At 42.5% G+C, this 15,275-nt stretch overlaps 2 protein-coding genes across 13 annotated transcripts in view; one reads left to right on the top strand and one right to left on the bottom strand.

The window, feature by feature from the left end:
• Positions 1-1,150: 1,150 nt before the first annotated feature.
• NUDT5 (nudix hydrolase 5) lies at positions 1,151-13,850 on the bottom strand. 4 transcript variants are annotated; one of them, XM_054631027.2, is made up of 9 exons: positions 13,733-13,850; positions 8,343-8,432; positions 6,245-6,312; positions 5,379-5,431; positions 4,650-4,757; positions 4,014-4,109; positions 2,942-3,043; positions 1,751-1,804; positions 1,151-1,492 (listed from the first exon to the last, which is right to left on the bottom strand). In XM_054631027.2, the coding sequence occupies exons 2-9, from the start codon at positions 8,403-8,405 to the stop codon at positions 1,383-1,385; spliced, it is 654 nt and encodes a 217-aa protein (XP_054487002.1). In that variant the 5' UTR covers positions 8,406-8,432; positions 13,733-13,850; the 3' UTR covers positions 1,151-1,382. The 4 variants fall into 4 exon arrangements, with proteins under 4 accessions (XP_054487002.1, XP_054487001.1, XP_054487003.1 ...); XM_054631026.2 differs by lacking the exon at positions 13,733-13,850 and adding an exon at positions 13,298-13,434; XM_054631028.2 differs by lacking the exons at positions 4,014-4,109; positions 13,733-13,850 and adding an exon at positions 13,298-13,434.
• Positions 13,467-15,275, top strand: part of CDC123 (cell division cycle 123) — a 51,520-nt gene continuing 49,711 nt past the window's right edge. For 8 of the 9 annotated variants that reach the window (XR_013182508.1, XR_013182506.1, XR_008534095.2 and 5 more), the window contains exon 1: positions 13,467-13,600. Coding sequence is in view for 3 of the 9 variants with exons in the window: in XM_054631024.2 (XP_054486999.2) it covers positions 13,527-13,600 (74 nt within the window). In the remaining 6 variants the exon portion in view is untranslated. Of the gene's footprint in view, positions 13,601-15,086; positions 15,227-15,275 lie in introns of those variants that run through there. The other variant, XM_077179237.1, reaches the window with a different exon arrangement.

Genomic DNA, 15,275 nt, shown 5'->3' with positions numbered 1-15,275 from the left:
CATTGAGTTTATCTGCTCTGCTGTAATCACTTTTTCCCTTTGATGTCACATTTCTTCTGTCTTCTCTCTTAATTTGAAAGTAACTTTGTGTTGTTTGTGAACATAAGAAACTCTTAAGCAATTTTCTGTTTCAGAAAGTTTCCCTAATTATACACACTCATTCTCATCTATTTCAGAGGCAGGACTAACTTTGATGTGCGTTTATTAAACTCTCAGATCTGACCTTTCAGCTGTGGTGGCTGTTTACATAATTAGTAGCAGCCCAGTGTGTGCAGATGCTGAAGGTTTATTTGGGATAAGATGTACCAAGAAGTGATTTGACTGAATGAAGGTGCAGCCTGGGTACACACAGGTGTCCTCAGGAGAGGGAAAACTGCAAGGCTGTGCCCCCTCAGGGCACATAAGTGACCTCAGACCTTCAGCAGGATCCCCTGGCTAGGCCTGCACAGTTCTGGTTTGCACTGGTAGATGGTGGTGTCATAATCATTATTTTAGACCAAACAAACCAGTTTTCTCTTTCTGCATAGTTTAGTTAGGGCTGGGAGAAGGAAACATAGAAAGTTCTTGAAATTGCCATTTCAATTCACCCAGAGGATGCACACAGAGTTCCTGTGCTGCTGTCCCTGCTCCTTAGAGAGGAGAATTACTACTAAATTGGATATTCTACAATTCTATGATTTTTGAGTTGGAAGGGACCTGCAAGACTCACTGAGTCCAACTCCCGGCCTTGTGCAGACATCCCAAGAATCTCACCCTGTGCCTGAGAGCATTGTCCAAACCCATCTTGAACTGTCAGGCTCAGTGCTGTGCCCTGAGGAGCCTGTTCCAGTGCCCAGCCACCCTCTGGGTGAAGAGCCCTTTCCTGATATCCAACTTAAATTGCCCCTGACACAACCTCAGTCCTGTCTGGTCACCAGAGAGAAGAAATCAGTGCCAGCCCCTCTGCTCTCCATCATAAAGAAGGTGCAGCCCACCATGAGCTCTTGCCTCTCCAGGTGCTAGGAGTGAGTGCTGTGAGAGTGACAGAGACCTGCACTCCCTCTCCTGCCCCTGCCTCCTTTGGAACCATGGTGTTACAGTACCAACCACGGTTACCTAAGCATCTTACTGAACTGTAAGTGCAGAGAGGAATCTAGAGAGAAATAAGCCATTCTGAAAATTAAACAGTGTTTTTATTATGGATATTCTGTCAAGGCTTGACAGAGGAGTTAGAAGAAATGCTTTTTGTCAGTTACATAATTAGAAATAAAAATACCAGAATCATTACTACAAACACTTTTTTTGCTCTACAAGTAAAGCAAATGACCTTGATTACAAGAAGAGTTATACTTCTAAGCCATCCAGCTTGGGCAGTTTTGAATTCAATTTCTCATTGTCCAGTTCTAGAACTTCATGAAAGGAACTTGGAGCGGTTTTTCTGCTGCGTGCTTCAGAGCCAAGGCGTAAGTGTAAACCCTGGCATCTACTGCCAGCTGCTCCTCTGCTGCCAGCTCTGAAAATTAAAAAAAACATGAGATGCTGTTAAAACCTCACCTTTACAGAAATGTAAGTCCTTGCTAAAAGGAAGATGTGTAGCATTCCAGATGCTGCAAACTCCTCCTGCTATCACTAACTCACATACCTGGCCAGGTCTCTCACAGCTTTTTGCTTAACATATAACATAATGTATTCTAGGGTGAGAAAGGAGGAACCTTGAGAAGGGATTCTTGAAGCTCATGTTAGTGCATTTAATGTGTCAGAAAGCTCTTACCATCAATCCTTTGCAGTAGGTCATTCTTTGGAAGTGAAACAACTTCCACAAATTCTAGGAGAGAAGAAAAAGGTTTATACATCCTTCAATTAGTGAACAGTAAAGAAATTTACCTCAATTTTCTGTTTCTTGCAATTTAGAAGGGGAAGGAAACTGATTTAATGCTCATCATCATCCAAAAATTGTGAGCTTTCATATATCAAAAAAAGATCAATTAAATGGGGAAAGGCAGTGACTGGGCTCACTAAAAAACACACTTGGCAGAAAAAAAGCTGTAAAAACAGTTGGGGGAAAAAGTGTAGCTGGTAGTTATGAAGGATAAGAGAATCCTCAAAGAGAAACCTCCCTTTTGAGAATGAAAAATACACTGTTGAAGAAAACTTGTTTGGCTTCTTCTGGTACAGGAATGGGTTGGAGATGCATTTCAAGACCAAACCATCTCAAAGGGTTTGTTAATGATGAATTTATGCTGGCTTACCCCTCCCATGTCTCTCTGAATTACTTGTCTTTAGGGCTTGACCTACAGCTGTTGGGGGGGCAGCAATTTGTATTTCCTGAAATACTGGTGCTATAGGTGCAATACTGGGAAAGATAATTGACGTAATAATGCCCCTCAGGAATTTGCATCTAGGCCAAAGTCAACCTCAGGCACATTTGATTAGGGTCAGGAGATTACCCAAGCACAAATAAAAACCAGTTTTAACTGACTTTTTCCAAGTAAAACTTGCCATATGAAGAATCATGACCTTATTGTCAATGAGATCACAGTCACATTACGTACCTCCATCATCTGCAAGTGAAAAGAGTAGTGGGTTAAGGGGTTGAAATACACTGAGGTTTATAATTAAAAAGCATTTGATGGCTAACTGACTGTGAGTGACACTGCAATTACTTCCAGAGTAAAGCCACAATTGAGAGCAGTATCTAGGTTCACAAGTGCTTATGCCCTTACTGAAATTTGGCACTGAAATGTTTTAGAATTGTGAGTGTGCCAACAGCTGACACTTCACATCTGGGTTTCCCCAGTGGATTCAGCAAAGACACACTCATCTAGACTGCAGGATGTGATTGGAAGGATGTGCAGCATCCAAATCAGCTGGGACAGAAGAGATGAAGTGGTGGGGTTAATTGTTTTAAACCCATTGTTTTGTTATCTTCTTAACATTTTCAAATAAATGGTACAAAACTCACCAAGGTTTTGCTTAGGTCTCGTGTTCTCAGCCTCATCTCCATTTATGATGACACTCACAATGTGTGTTGTGCTGTTTGACATTCCTGGGTCCAAGCACAGAGCTGCCAACAAGCACATGGAGAGGTTCATTTTCCAGAGCAGGACTCAGGCACCTTGACATTTTAACAAAAGCCTTCACAGAAATGTATCTGATACAATAGGAGAATATATATTTGGCATACATTTGTGCTGTAAGAGTAGCAAAAACTTTGTCTTCACAAATTCTTAGAAGTAATGTTTCTGTAACTCTCAGCTCTTTTACAGATCCCTGGGAAGAGTTGTTTTCACAGCCAAATTTACTTTCCATTCCACAGACTAAAGATTTACTGTGAACTATCCCTTATACACTTCCTCAGTCTGTGGGAATTTAATTTTGCCATCACCTGTCTCCAACCTCTCCCAGTCCCCAGCATGCAGTGGTACCCAATAATTGAGAGACAAGACTCAACTGCAATGATATTTCCTCAAAATCCTAAGTTGCCTCACCTACCTTCTCGTTTGATTTATGATCCTCATTTTGCCTTCATTTTATCTTATGTAGGAAGCATAGGATTGGAACAATCATGTTCCAAAGGATCTCTGAATTTATTCCAATTACTCTCCTTTCTTCTTTCCAGCTGGAGGACCCGAGTGCTGTCACCTCCCCACAAGTACTGTCACATCCCCACAGCTGACACAAGGGTGACCTCTGCATCATGCAGCTTTTTTTTTCTAAGTTCACAGAAGTCCAGCAATTTAGACCTTTACACTAAAATGCCAAATCACAGCTTGAACAATTGGGTTTTGTGTAAAGGATCTTAATTAATAGCAATTTTCTCCCTACAGACATCAAACTTACTTCAGGCAGAAGTTCAGCAACTGCTTCACATCAAGGACCAAAGTTTCACTTTTACAGCCATGAGATACTACCCTGCTAATCTGCATAGGCTTTGCTGCTTGGATTTTCCCTTTGGTTTAGAGCATTTCAGACATTTAGAGTAGCCATCAAGACAGAATTAGCTTTAGTGGGAAAAAATAAGGAAAAGCAAAGACCTGGAGTACATTCAATGACTTCCCCCTTGTACCCAGTCTCCTCCTTCAGCTCTCGAAGCGCAGCACTTTCTGCTGACTCGTTTTCCTCAATGAGGCCTGGGAGATACATAACACACAAAAACAATTAAAAGCTTCCCACTTAACTGTAATATCCATCCTGAGATCTAATCAAGCTTTATGGAAGAGGGGAAACATGCTCACTACTCTGTCTTTACAGAGGGATAAGTGTTAGGAAGGATTCCAATCCCTGGATTCATTATCCTGCTGCCCACATCCTTAACCAATTATCTACAGAATCATGATGCCTTCCCCAAAAATGGCATTAATATTCTCATGAGGGAAAGAAGCCAAATGCTTTGACTCTTAGAGAAAGGAGAAGTGGAGGGAATTTTCTCCAATCTGCTAAAACAAGCTTATTTTGTTTTTGATTATCAAATATTCCTATTTTGGAATAGCACATGGAGCTCAGCATGGTTTTCCAGCCACAGCTTCATTAAGATCACAGACTCAATTAAGTTGGAAAAGACCTTGGAGATCCTCAAGTCTAACCTTGTAAAATACATAAAGATTGACACTCCAAGCTCATCTAAACACACTGAACCATATGTGACTCATCCCAATGTTTCAGCCACTGACCTGCAGGAAATTCCAAGCAGTAGCCATTGATTGGGGGCCTGAACTGTTTCACCAGGACAATGCAGTCGTAGTGCAGGGTTCTCTGCAGCACTGCTATCACTGCCACACCTGCCACAGCCATGGGAGACACAAGGACATGGAAGTGAGGTTTTAGTGCCAGATCTGGAAGGAACCCACAAACTGCTACTCTGAGCATTAAATGTTTGGATGCCTGCTCCATAATCCTGAATGATGAACTTAAGCTCTTTATAACATGCATGGTGAGAGATCTTCAAAGCTCCCCAGCCAGCCAGAGGCACACATACCAAGCAAGACTGAGCCTCAGGGAAGGGCTCTCTTGCCTACCAAAACTGCTTGAAAGCCTCTGTAGGGAACTCTCTACCCACCATTTCTAAATCATGTCCCAAAGAGCCCCTTGGCCCCTAACAGTAGACCCAATCACCAGTTTGGGAGCTACTCTGTGTCAGGGCACCCCTGATGTCTTAGGAAGTGCTCCATCATTTTAAAGTGAACAAAGTGACCATGGGAAAGCATTCCCACCAGTAAGGTTCTGATTCTTGAGCACTTCAGTTAGCCTTTCATTAGCTCAGGGTATAGCCAGCTCTGCCAAGCCACTGCTCCACATCCTCACTCATTCAGGAACAGATCAGCTCAAAATCTGCATTGTCAGCTTATCAGAAGGACCTTCACAGGAAAAAAATGCAAAGAGAAAAAGCCACCAATTCTTACCATCAGCTGTAACTCCCTTTTTGTTCCCAGTACGCTTTACAGTTTCCCAAGTTCTGTTTAAACAGAGAAAAGAACAAATGAATATAGAAATCATCTTCTATTCTTGCTACTTTCACTTAAAGCAAAATGTACCATCCCACAGTGAGGTCTGGTAAGAAGCAGCAGGCCATAGGCAGGCCCTGTCATACACTGGCACTATAAAATGTCTATAGTATAGTTTTCTTTTGCCTACTTAAGGGGGAGAGAGAAAATAATTAATTTTAGTTACACAAAAAAATCCAATCTTGCTAATTTTAAGAGGACACTCTGCTGATGAAGTGGGAGGCACTAGAGAGAGCAATCAGTACAGAATCTAACACACAAGGGGAGGGAACATGTTACAACAGCATGTTGTAACATCTACATAAACACAGCAAAACTAAAGAGTACAAAAGAATTGGACAGAAATGATAACATACAATGTTATTTTAATTAAGGACATTAATTTGTCAATAATATGGAGAATCCAGCTCCACCAGCAGGGAAAAAGGAGCCCACAATGAAGAACCAGAAAAGCCACAGGATGGACTCTTGATTGTCACAGAGTAGCTGCATAGCTGGAACTTGCTTCTGTGTAACATCCTTCCAAAGAACTGGAAATGCAGCACAAGTCCAATGTGCCCAAGAGGATTTAGGAGCCAAATTCAATCCCAGTGCTTGCACATCTGCCTGAGAAAGATTCTCCCCTCTGAAGAGCAGGAACTGTGAAGGAACCTCACAGTGAATAGCTCTCATCCTGTCTGGAGGGATGTGTTTGTAATGCTCATCTCTCTAGGCTGGGCCCAGTCTGTGCAATTGGGAATCTGCAACACCAGAGAGGCAATTACCTGGTTTTCCCAAAGGGATCAGTGTAAGTTGTTTCTGAAAGCTTCAACCATTGTCTTTCTACAATGACCTAAAATAAAGAATTCTTTGTTAAATACATTATAAAATTAATCCCAAAGAATTGGGAGAAACAGCACAATTTTTTTAAGTTCTTTTGAAGAAAAATTTCAGCATCACACCTATGCAGGAATGTGCAACAGCATTCCTGTTGCTAACACAGAAAAAAAAATACTCTAAATTCTTGAATATGAATAAAAATACAACCCCAAGACAGTAGCTTTTCTTAACATGAAACACCTTAACATCTTTCTTGGTTTTATAACCAAGTTTTGATGAATTCAGTGGGATTTTATGTACTGCAAAGTCCTAATTTTTTGGTAGGATTTTGCAAGGGTAATATATCAGCTGCAGAAGGGTCTCAGTGCAGCCCAGAGACTTCAGCTACACTGGTGCTCACGAGTACCCCCTTAGCAGAGAGCAGCCCAAAAGCTGAGCATGCAAGACTGAAAACCAAGCTACCCTGAAGCTTTTCTTGCCCTTGTGTAACTGCTGTACTCTGCAGCTCTGAGAGTGACACATATCTGCCCTTTAGTGACACAAATCTGCCCTTTAGGGTTCTGAGAGCTGCTGAATGAGTGCTTGGCATTAACACTATGCCCAAACGCCTTTTCTGGGCTAAGTGAGTTTATTTTCCCTATGATGTTTCCTCATCTTTGATGCAATTCATTTAAAAGAGAAAAATGCCTAGATATTAGCCTAGCAGTTTGCTTCTTTTACTGTAACTTCTTTTAAAATGAGTTATTTTTATTTCTTTGTCTATTACTTTGATGGGCAAAAAACATCTGCTTATACCAGCCTGAATGTGCCTTCCCACAAAAAGGAAGAATAAAGTAAGATCAGCTCCCACTTTCATGGAAGATAATCCAGCATCAGGCCACACTGTTACTGCACAGTTACAGAACCACTTCTGATATAAAAGCCACTGGCAGAAAGAGAGTAAATACTTCTCTGTATTAAGCCCACAAAATGATTGAAGAAAGTAAATAGCTTAAAATATGTAAGATCTAATTATAATTTCCAGTGATATGAAAGAGCACATTGTTTAAAAAAGAGAATAACTAAGAAACATTACCAAAAAACCCCAAACAACAAACCAAACAAAAAAAACATAGAAAAACTATACAAAACCAAACCAAAAGAGGATAAAATGAAAATGCTGCCTGCAAAATACCCAGCTCTTAATAGAAAACCCAAAAAGATTACAAAAATTAAATCCTTTATGCTTGTGAAATATTCATATTAAAAAATGCCTAAGAGAAAAGAAATAATACAAACAAATCTCTTTCCTTGTGCTGTGAAACTGGAAGAAATTCCAAGAGTGTTTTCACTCCATGAAGAACAAATAAAAGAAATCACATTTGTGTTACAGCAGGAGCAGGACACTGCCAAACCTGCCTTAACACCAAAAACAAACTTTTAAGAGTTCACTTTAAAGGGAACAGAAATAAATATAGGCAGTTTAGGGTGAAAGTGCTTCTAATAAGAATGAAGTAGCTCCAGAATCCTTTCTCAGGATTATTCTTACTGCTTCCTTTCTGATGTCTCTGGAACAGCAATTGTCTAAATTCAAATCCTTTCAGCAAACATCAAACGTGGTACAATCCTAAATGTTAAAGCAACCTTTGGTGCTTTGCCACCTCAAAGAAACAGAAAACTGTTTGAAAGAGAAAATTGTTGCTGAGTTTCATAACCCACCAATTTGTAAAGTCTCTCAGAGATATCAGCATTATTTCTGAACACTGAAAAACCTCCTGAAGAGACAATACAAGAAACAGATGCAAAATCTGAAAAAAAAAGAGAAGCAGCTTAAAATAATGCAACACTGTAGATTTCTGTAGATTTCTCTCTCCTTATTGATAATTTGTATAATTATTTCAATAAAGAGGAATGTCACACCTTTTAAACTCTCTGACAATCATGCAGAATTTTTTGGTCTTTTTATGAAAATCCAGCCTCTCTAGCATTTTGTACTCTGCACTCACAAACTCACAAATAATTGTTATTTAACAACAAAAAGTGCCCAACCCAAGCATGCTGTACCTCTTCCTTAAGCACGGACTGTTTAGCTGTTTTTGCAACTTCTGTGGATGTCTCAGCTGCCATTTTCAGCAATGTCAGGTTTTTCCCCTCCTGTGCAAAGTCCAGATATATATGAAACAAAATCAATATTTGCTTTCAGTGTAAAGTTAAAAGGTTCATTTCTGCATCGTAAATTAACAAATATAGCTTGTTGGAGGAAGTCAGGGACGTGTGATGGCATGTTCAATTCATGCTTTCAGCTCCACCCAGTGATTTCAGAGCCAAATAATCCAAAGGAGAAATGTAAATTTGGGTCAAATCACTGACTTGTATAATTTCAATAGTCCTATCAGCTGTCGGGTAGCTAGGCCAGCTGAAGACACTTAGTTAAGTGTCTTCAAATGTCAGACACACATACAGACAATAATGCATTTCAAACAGTGGCATTCTGATCTGGGTGAAATGCTCTGTCAACAGTGTCTGGACAACAGGACTGTGCACTCCACTGTGAAAGTCCAAAAAAAAAAACCCTTATACCAAGAGGACTTCAGTGGTAAAAACTGTCTGCTATTAAAAATAAGAACTAGAACCTCCCTCCAGCTTCCATCACAAACAGACACGTGAATGACTCAATCCTCTCACTAAAAACAAGGTCAAAAACCGTGGGGCAGCACATGGGGCTGGTGTGACCATGGCACGAGTCTCTTACTGGGAATGATGTGTCCAACACCATGCAAAAGGCAGCATTTCCATTTAAAAAGTGCCCAAAGCAAGGCTCTGCACCTGCAGCTTGTGCCTCAGCCTGCATCCCCAGGAAAGTGAGATTATGCATTCCCCCCATCCAGTTCCAGCCTAAAGACACAGCAGACAGCAGAGAAAAATATGTATTAGAGACTGACCCTGTGTCACTGTGGAACTACAGGGCACTTTCAGCACAGAAACTTACACCAGGGAAACCATCTCTGATATTAACTTAATACTGAAATCCTGAAAATAATAATGAACCATAAGCAAAAGACAGTGACAAGAAACAAATCAGTTTAAATACCAGGAGAGATGAGATGAGATAATCTTAAAGATCTCAATCATCCATAGCTTTGATGGTCATAATCTTTCCAAAAAGTCAAAAAGAATCTTTCCATGACTTCAGCTATGGATTAATAAGGCTCTGTGTGGTCTCTAGCAAAGAACAGCACCAAAATGTGTGAAAAGCTTCTCAGTCACACCCAACTTCAGCACTTTCATTTTTGACTTCATCTTTATCTCTTTTGTGGTGACATCTGTTGCACACCAGTGAAACATGAAAGGGCAACAATCAGCTTTCTTACATACTGGACTGACATGTGCTTGCAGAAAGTAGTTAAAAGGAACAGGTAGGACTAAATATTTCTGGTTATCAGCAGGAGTAAAACTAAAGTACATGAAATAATTTCCTTGGTCTGTACAACGGGCAGGCTCTCTCTTAATTCTTAAGAAAGTGGTTTTAGGTGAAGTTGGTGATAGAAGTCAAATGTGAAGACTGGTTTAAGGCAACATAAGTCTTGAAAAGAAACCTTAACCTGTTAAACCAAATTCTGTTCCTTAAAAAAAAAAAAAAAAAAAAAAGAAAGAAAAAGAAAGAAAAAAAAGGAAAGAAAAAGAAAGTTGTATACTATTCTTTTAAGGCAATGAAGCTCCTTTTCAAATCTACAGTTTTATTATCTACCTTACCACTATTTGTAACACAAACTGCTCATTCGCTTGTGTTCCAGTTTCTACCCCACTTCAGTTCAGTCAGCTGTTCCAATGTTTGGAACTCCCCTCTCTTAGGACTGAAGAGTTTTCTCTGGACAAGGGCCATGTCCCATGCTGTGACTCTCAAATACAAGATGAAGCTTCCCACCAAACACAGGCAAAAGAAGCACAGCCCAGGAGAAACAGTCAAAGGAGGCTCTGTGTGGTGTCTTTAAAAACACCAAACCTTACATACCCAGCTACAGCAAATTCACCTCCTACATTTGGGATGAATTATAGCCTTTTGCATTGTCAATATAAATATATCAAAGGAGTAGAGAGTGAACCATAGCCTTGTTAAAGTTGTCTTTGGATTGGGCTAAGTCTTGCTCTTTTACTCTCCCCTCACAGGAAATCCTGTTCCATTGATCACCCCAATCCTTCTGCACAAATATCAGTGTATCTTTCCCAAATGTGGATTACCACAGCTGTATCATGAAAAAAAAAATAAATACTAGAGCATGGCAGATATATATACTGCCATATAAAAATAAATACTCATCTTATGGCAGAAGTTGTTTTCAAAACAGCTTGCTCTCTCCTGAGAGATTCAGCAGTGACTTGCTACTTATAACAACAACAAAAATACACAGTTTCAGTGGTTTGAATTATCACTGAAACCTAAAATGGGTGAACATCTCAAAGAGAGGGGAATGCTGATCTAGCCCAGCTTCTGTAGTTTGGGTCTCCTCCACAAGTGGGTGCAGTAACTCTATGTATAGTGACATTTTTAGAAGTTCCACCAAAACAGTATTTTTGTCCAGATTCAGTTGGCAGCACAGAAGTGAGAATTTCTGCTGTTAGAAAGCTGAAATACTGTTTGGTTAAACGAAGGCTGCAATTCTGGCAGCTCACGTTAGTCATGCTGTCAAGGATGGTAACAGCTCCTGTTCATAAACAAAATTAGCTGCAACTGAAAATTAAATTTAACACTAAAATGTGAGGTTTCTAAAGGCCTATTTAGCTTTCAGAACATGCCTTGTCTTGCAGTTCTTCTACCTCATAAAATTCACTCTGCATATAAATATGAGTTCATCTGAGTTAAAAATTCAATGCAGCTGATACAGCAGCCTGGCTACCTGATTTAAGATTACATGTGCTCTAAGAATACACATTTTTAATTATTATAAATGTAATGTTAAGAATATGTCAAAGTGGTCACATTTATCAGCTGCCTTAACATGAATCAACAGCACTGGAACTATCAATTATGGGGGAAAATAAATGTTTTCTACTTTGTCTGGTAGTTTTTGTGCCCAATGTTAGAGTGTACTGCTGGCAAATCATGCTACTTCTTCTATTTATTTCAAAACTCTGGTCAAATTCTGTCCTGAAAAGCCATGCCATTTATAAAACATGTAACTTTATTCCCATTGCTTATTTCTTTATTGAGTGGCTTCCTTTCAAGGCAGCATCCAGCCATTCTACAGTTCCCAAATTATCCTTCCCAGCAGTTAAGATCTTAAGCCAGCTGAGATCTGTGAATCAGTTGGAGAAGTCAAGATATCAGAACTATACTTCAATATTAATACTTAGATAGATGGATTAGCTTTCCTAAATCACTTTTCAGAAGACATTCTCTGATCCAAATACACATTCCAGCTGACAGCAACCACATTTAATAGAAGCTCAGCAATGGGGGTCCCATGGCAAATTCAAGGTCAAGGTCAAACGAAATACAGATTTTCCTATAAAGAATGTGCAAAAGAGACACTGACAACATTTTATGCACGATTTAACCAACAGCACTCTGAGATATCTAAACTGAAGATAAACATTTAAAACTCCTAAGGCACTTTAAACTTGTTACCTGCACTTTAGTGCTATGACTCTAGAAACAAAATCAATTTAGGATCAATTAAGTTGAGGGGAGGGAGAAAAGTAGGGGGAGAATGTTTCATTTTTATCACGGTATCTGGAAGCATGGATGACCCACCGAGTGCCAAACAAAACATGGGCAAGTAACTGCAAAGCAAACAAGGATTATCTCCCAGAAGCAGAAGAGGGTGAGAGGCAGCCCCATGGTGTTATGAAACTTCCCTACAGCTGAGGTGTCACACACAGCTGGGGAGTCTGACCGTGTTCACAGGGGTCCGAGGAACAGGGAAGAGACCAGGATCTGACTCCATGTTTCAGAAGGCTTGATTTATGATTATATGATATATATATCAAAACTATACTAAAAGAACAGAAGAAAGGATTTCATCCGAAGGTTAGCTAAGAATAGTAAAAGAAGAATGAATAACAAAGGCTTGTGTCTCAGACAGTCTGAGCCAGCTGACTGTGATTGGCCATTAATTAGAAACAACCACATGAGACCAATCACAGATGCACCTGTTGCATTCCACAGCAGCAGATAACCATTGTTTACATTTTGTTCCTGAGCCTCTCAGCTTCTCAGGAGGAAAAATCCTAAGGAAAGGACTTTTCAGAAAAATATCATGGCTACAGGGGAGACATCCCCAGACTGCAGATGTGAGGGCACAGGAGGAAACAACGCCATGCAGGGGACACAACAGCTGAACCACGGGGCTTAAATATCCCCCATACTACTCTGTTAATGCCTGACTTGGGACTCAGCAAAATGAAATTGTGGTTGATAAAAAACTTAACACGAGCTGATAGTGCGAGCTTGCAGCCTGGGGCTGCATCCAAAGGTTCTGCCCCTCTCCCCTGCTCTTGTGAGAGCCCACCTGGAGCTCTGTGCACAGTCCTGTGTCCCAAACACTACAAGGACATGGAACTGTCAGAGCAAGCCCAGAGGAGGCCACGAAGTTGATAAAAGAACTGGAACAGCTCCCCTACAAAGGCTGAGGAAAGTGGAGAAGGTTGTGTGGAGACTTCAGAGCGCCTTCCAGCACCTGGAGGAGCTACAGGGAAGCCAGAAAGGACCTGTTCATCAGAACTGCAGTAATAGAACAAGGGGTAATGGGTACAAATTGAAAGAGGGGAAATTTAGGTGAGATATAAGGAAGAAATCCTTTACTGTGAGGGTGGTGAGACACCAGAACAGACTGCCCAGGGAGCCGTGGATGCCAGGTCGGATAAAGCCCTGAGCAGCCCGGTCTCATGGGAGGCGTCCCCGCCCGTGGCAGGGGGTGATTGGAACTGGATGATCTTTAGGATCCCTTCCAGCCCCTTAACATCTATGAAACAGCTCCATGCAGGGCACACGCGGGCACAGGGAGAACAGCAGAACCTACAAGGATAAGGCGTTACTCAGCCACTCCTGGGCAGGGCAGGGCAGAGCGAAGGCAGCGCCGCGGGACGCTCCGGGCGCCGCCGGCTCCGGGCAGCGCTGAGGCGGCGGGGCGGGGCCGGGCCCTGTGCGCCGGCGATGGCGCCGGGCGGCGCCCGGAGCTGCGCGGGAGGTTCCGGGCGGAGCGGGAGCTTCCGGGAGCGGCCGCGCTGAGGAGGAGGAGGAAGAGGAGGATGAAGAAGGAGCAGGTGGCGCACTGCCAGTTCTCCGTGTGGTACCCGCTCTTCAAGGCAGTCACCATCCGCAGGTGTGGGCGGTGAGGGGCGGCGGGGGCTGGGACAGGCGGTGCGGGCATTACGGGAGCGTGTGGGAGCGGCTGGGAGGAGTGTGGGGCGAGGGAGGGTATCCTGCTCCTCCCCTCAGCCCGGCCGGGGCTCACCTGGAGTGCTGTGTCCGCTTCCGGAGGGACATGGAGCTCCTGGAACGGGTCTAGCGCAGGGCTCCGAGCGTGTTAAGGGACTGGAAAAGCTGAGGGTGCTGGGCCTGTTAAGCCTCGGGGAGCACAGAATGGTTTGGGTTAGGAGGGACCTTAAAGATCTTCTGGTTCCAATCCCCTGCTATGGGCAAGGACACCCTCCTCTAGACCAGGGTGCTCCAAGCCCCTTCCAACCTCCAGGGATGGGGCAGCCACAGCTTCTCTGGGCAGCCTGTGCCAGGGCCTCACCACCCTCAGAAGAAAAAATTTCTTCCTAATATCTATCTAAACCGACTTTGAACCCATTCCCCCATGTGCTGTCACTACAATGTCTTGTAAATAGTCTTGCTCCATCTTTCTGCAAGTTCCCTTAAGGTACTGGAAGGAAAAAGAGATGTCTGAGAGGGGACTTTATTAATGGATATAAATCTCTAAAGAGGGGGTGGATGGACCAGGCTCTGCTTGGTGGTGCCCAGCAATAGAGGGCAAAGGGAAGAAACTGATGCCCAGGAAGCTCCACCTGAACATGAGGAGGAATTTCTGTCCTGTGCAGTGCCCAAGCACTGGAGCAGATTGTGCAGAGAGGCTGTGGAGTCTCCCTCACTGGAGATATTCCAGAAGTGTCTGGGCACATCCCTGTGCCCTGTGCTCTGGCATGGCCCTGCCTGAGCAGGGAGGTCAGAGCAGATGAGCCCTGGGCTCCCTTCCTGACCCATTCTGGGATTCCCTGGGGTTGGGTCAGATAGAGGGACCTGTGTGGGGCATGAAGGATTGATTGAGCCATCAGCTGCAGCCCAGGGAGCTGGGGTCTTGTCTCTCCATCCCAAGGGAGTGTTTTGGGAAGCCCTGGGGCAGGCCAGGTACCCCTGTGCTCCCTGCTCTCCTGGTGGGACTCCATGCTAAGCATCAGGAGATACCCACACTGTTCTTATTGTCCACATCCTGTGTCCACACTGCTGTTCCTACTTCCTACTTAAACTATGACTGAGTAGATCCAACCCAAGTGGCCTCCTTGGTGTTTCTATGTATTTCTGGAAGCCATTGGAAATTCTGCACTTTCTAAGGTGCTGCTCCAGGTCATGAGATGTTTACAAGAATTATCAGTAGCTCAGGGAAGTCAAGATAGCCACCCTGCTGGATCAAAAAGTGCTGACATCATGTTTTTAGTAATCAAAGTATTTGATCTTTTATCTTTCTTAGCGTTGAACACAGGCTTATTTTTGGTAAGTTTAGTGATAGTCCTGTGTTTTTGGAACCTTAGGGTGGCATAGGCAAATTTTGATTTGGATTTCAGAAGGAAAACCTTTAGTTTGAGCAACATGTTGTCTCCTCACAAGCTGCACACAATTTTACTTGGAATTTCTTAAAGCTTTGAAGGAATGGGGCATTTTTTCTGTATTTCATCTAAAATTTTTGTCCTATGCTTCCATGGAAGGAGAATGGGCACTGCTTTTTTGGGTGAGGGATAAGATGGGCAAAAGAGAATTTTCTTCCATAATGTTAGGGG

The sequence above is a fragment of the Agelaius phoeniceus genome, chromosome 5 (assembly GCF_051311805.1).
Source record: "Agelaius phoeniceus isolate bAgePho1 chromosome 5, bAgePho1.hap1, whole genome shotgun sequence".
Taxonomy (NCBI): Eukaryota; Metazoa; Chordata; class Aves; order Passeriformes; family Icteridae; genus Agelaius; species Agelaius phoeniceus.
This window is presented reverse-complemented; position numbering and strand designations above follow the sequence as displayed.

Coding starts and splice junctions, on each gene's coding strand:
- NUDT5 (XM_054631027.2), bottom strand. CDS start 8,405: ATGGCAGCTGAGACATCCACAGAAGTTGCAAAAACAGCTAAACAGTCC. Junction 4,110..4,649: donor CTGCTTGGAATTTCCTGCAG/GTCAGTGGCTGA, acceptor TGTATCTCCCAG/GCCTCATTGAGGAAAACGAG. Junction 3,044..4,013: donor AGTCATTGAATGTACTCCAG/GTCTTTGCTTTT, acceptor GCTTGTTGGCAG/CTCTGTGCTTGGACCCAGGA.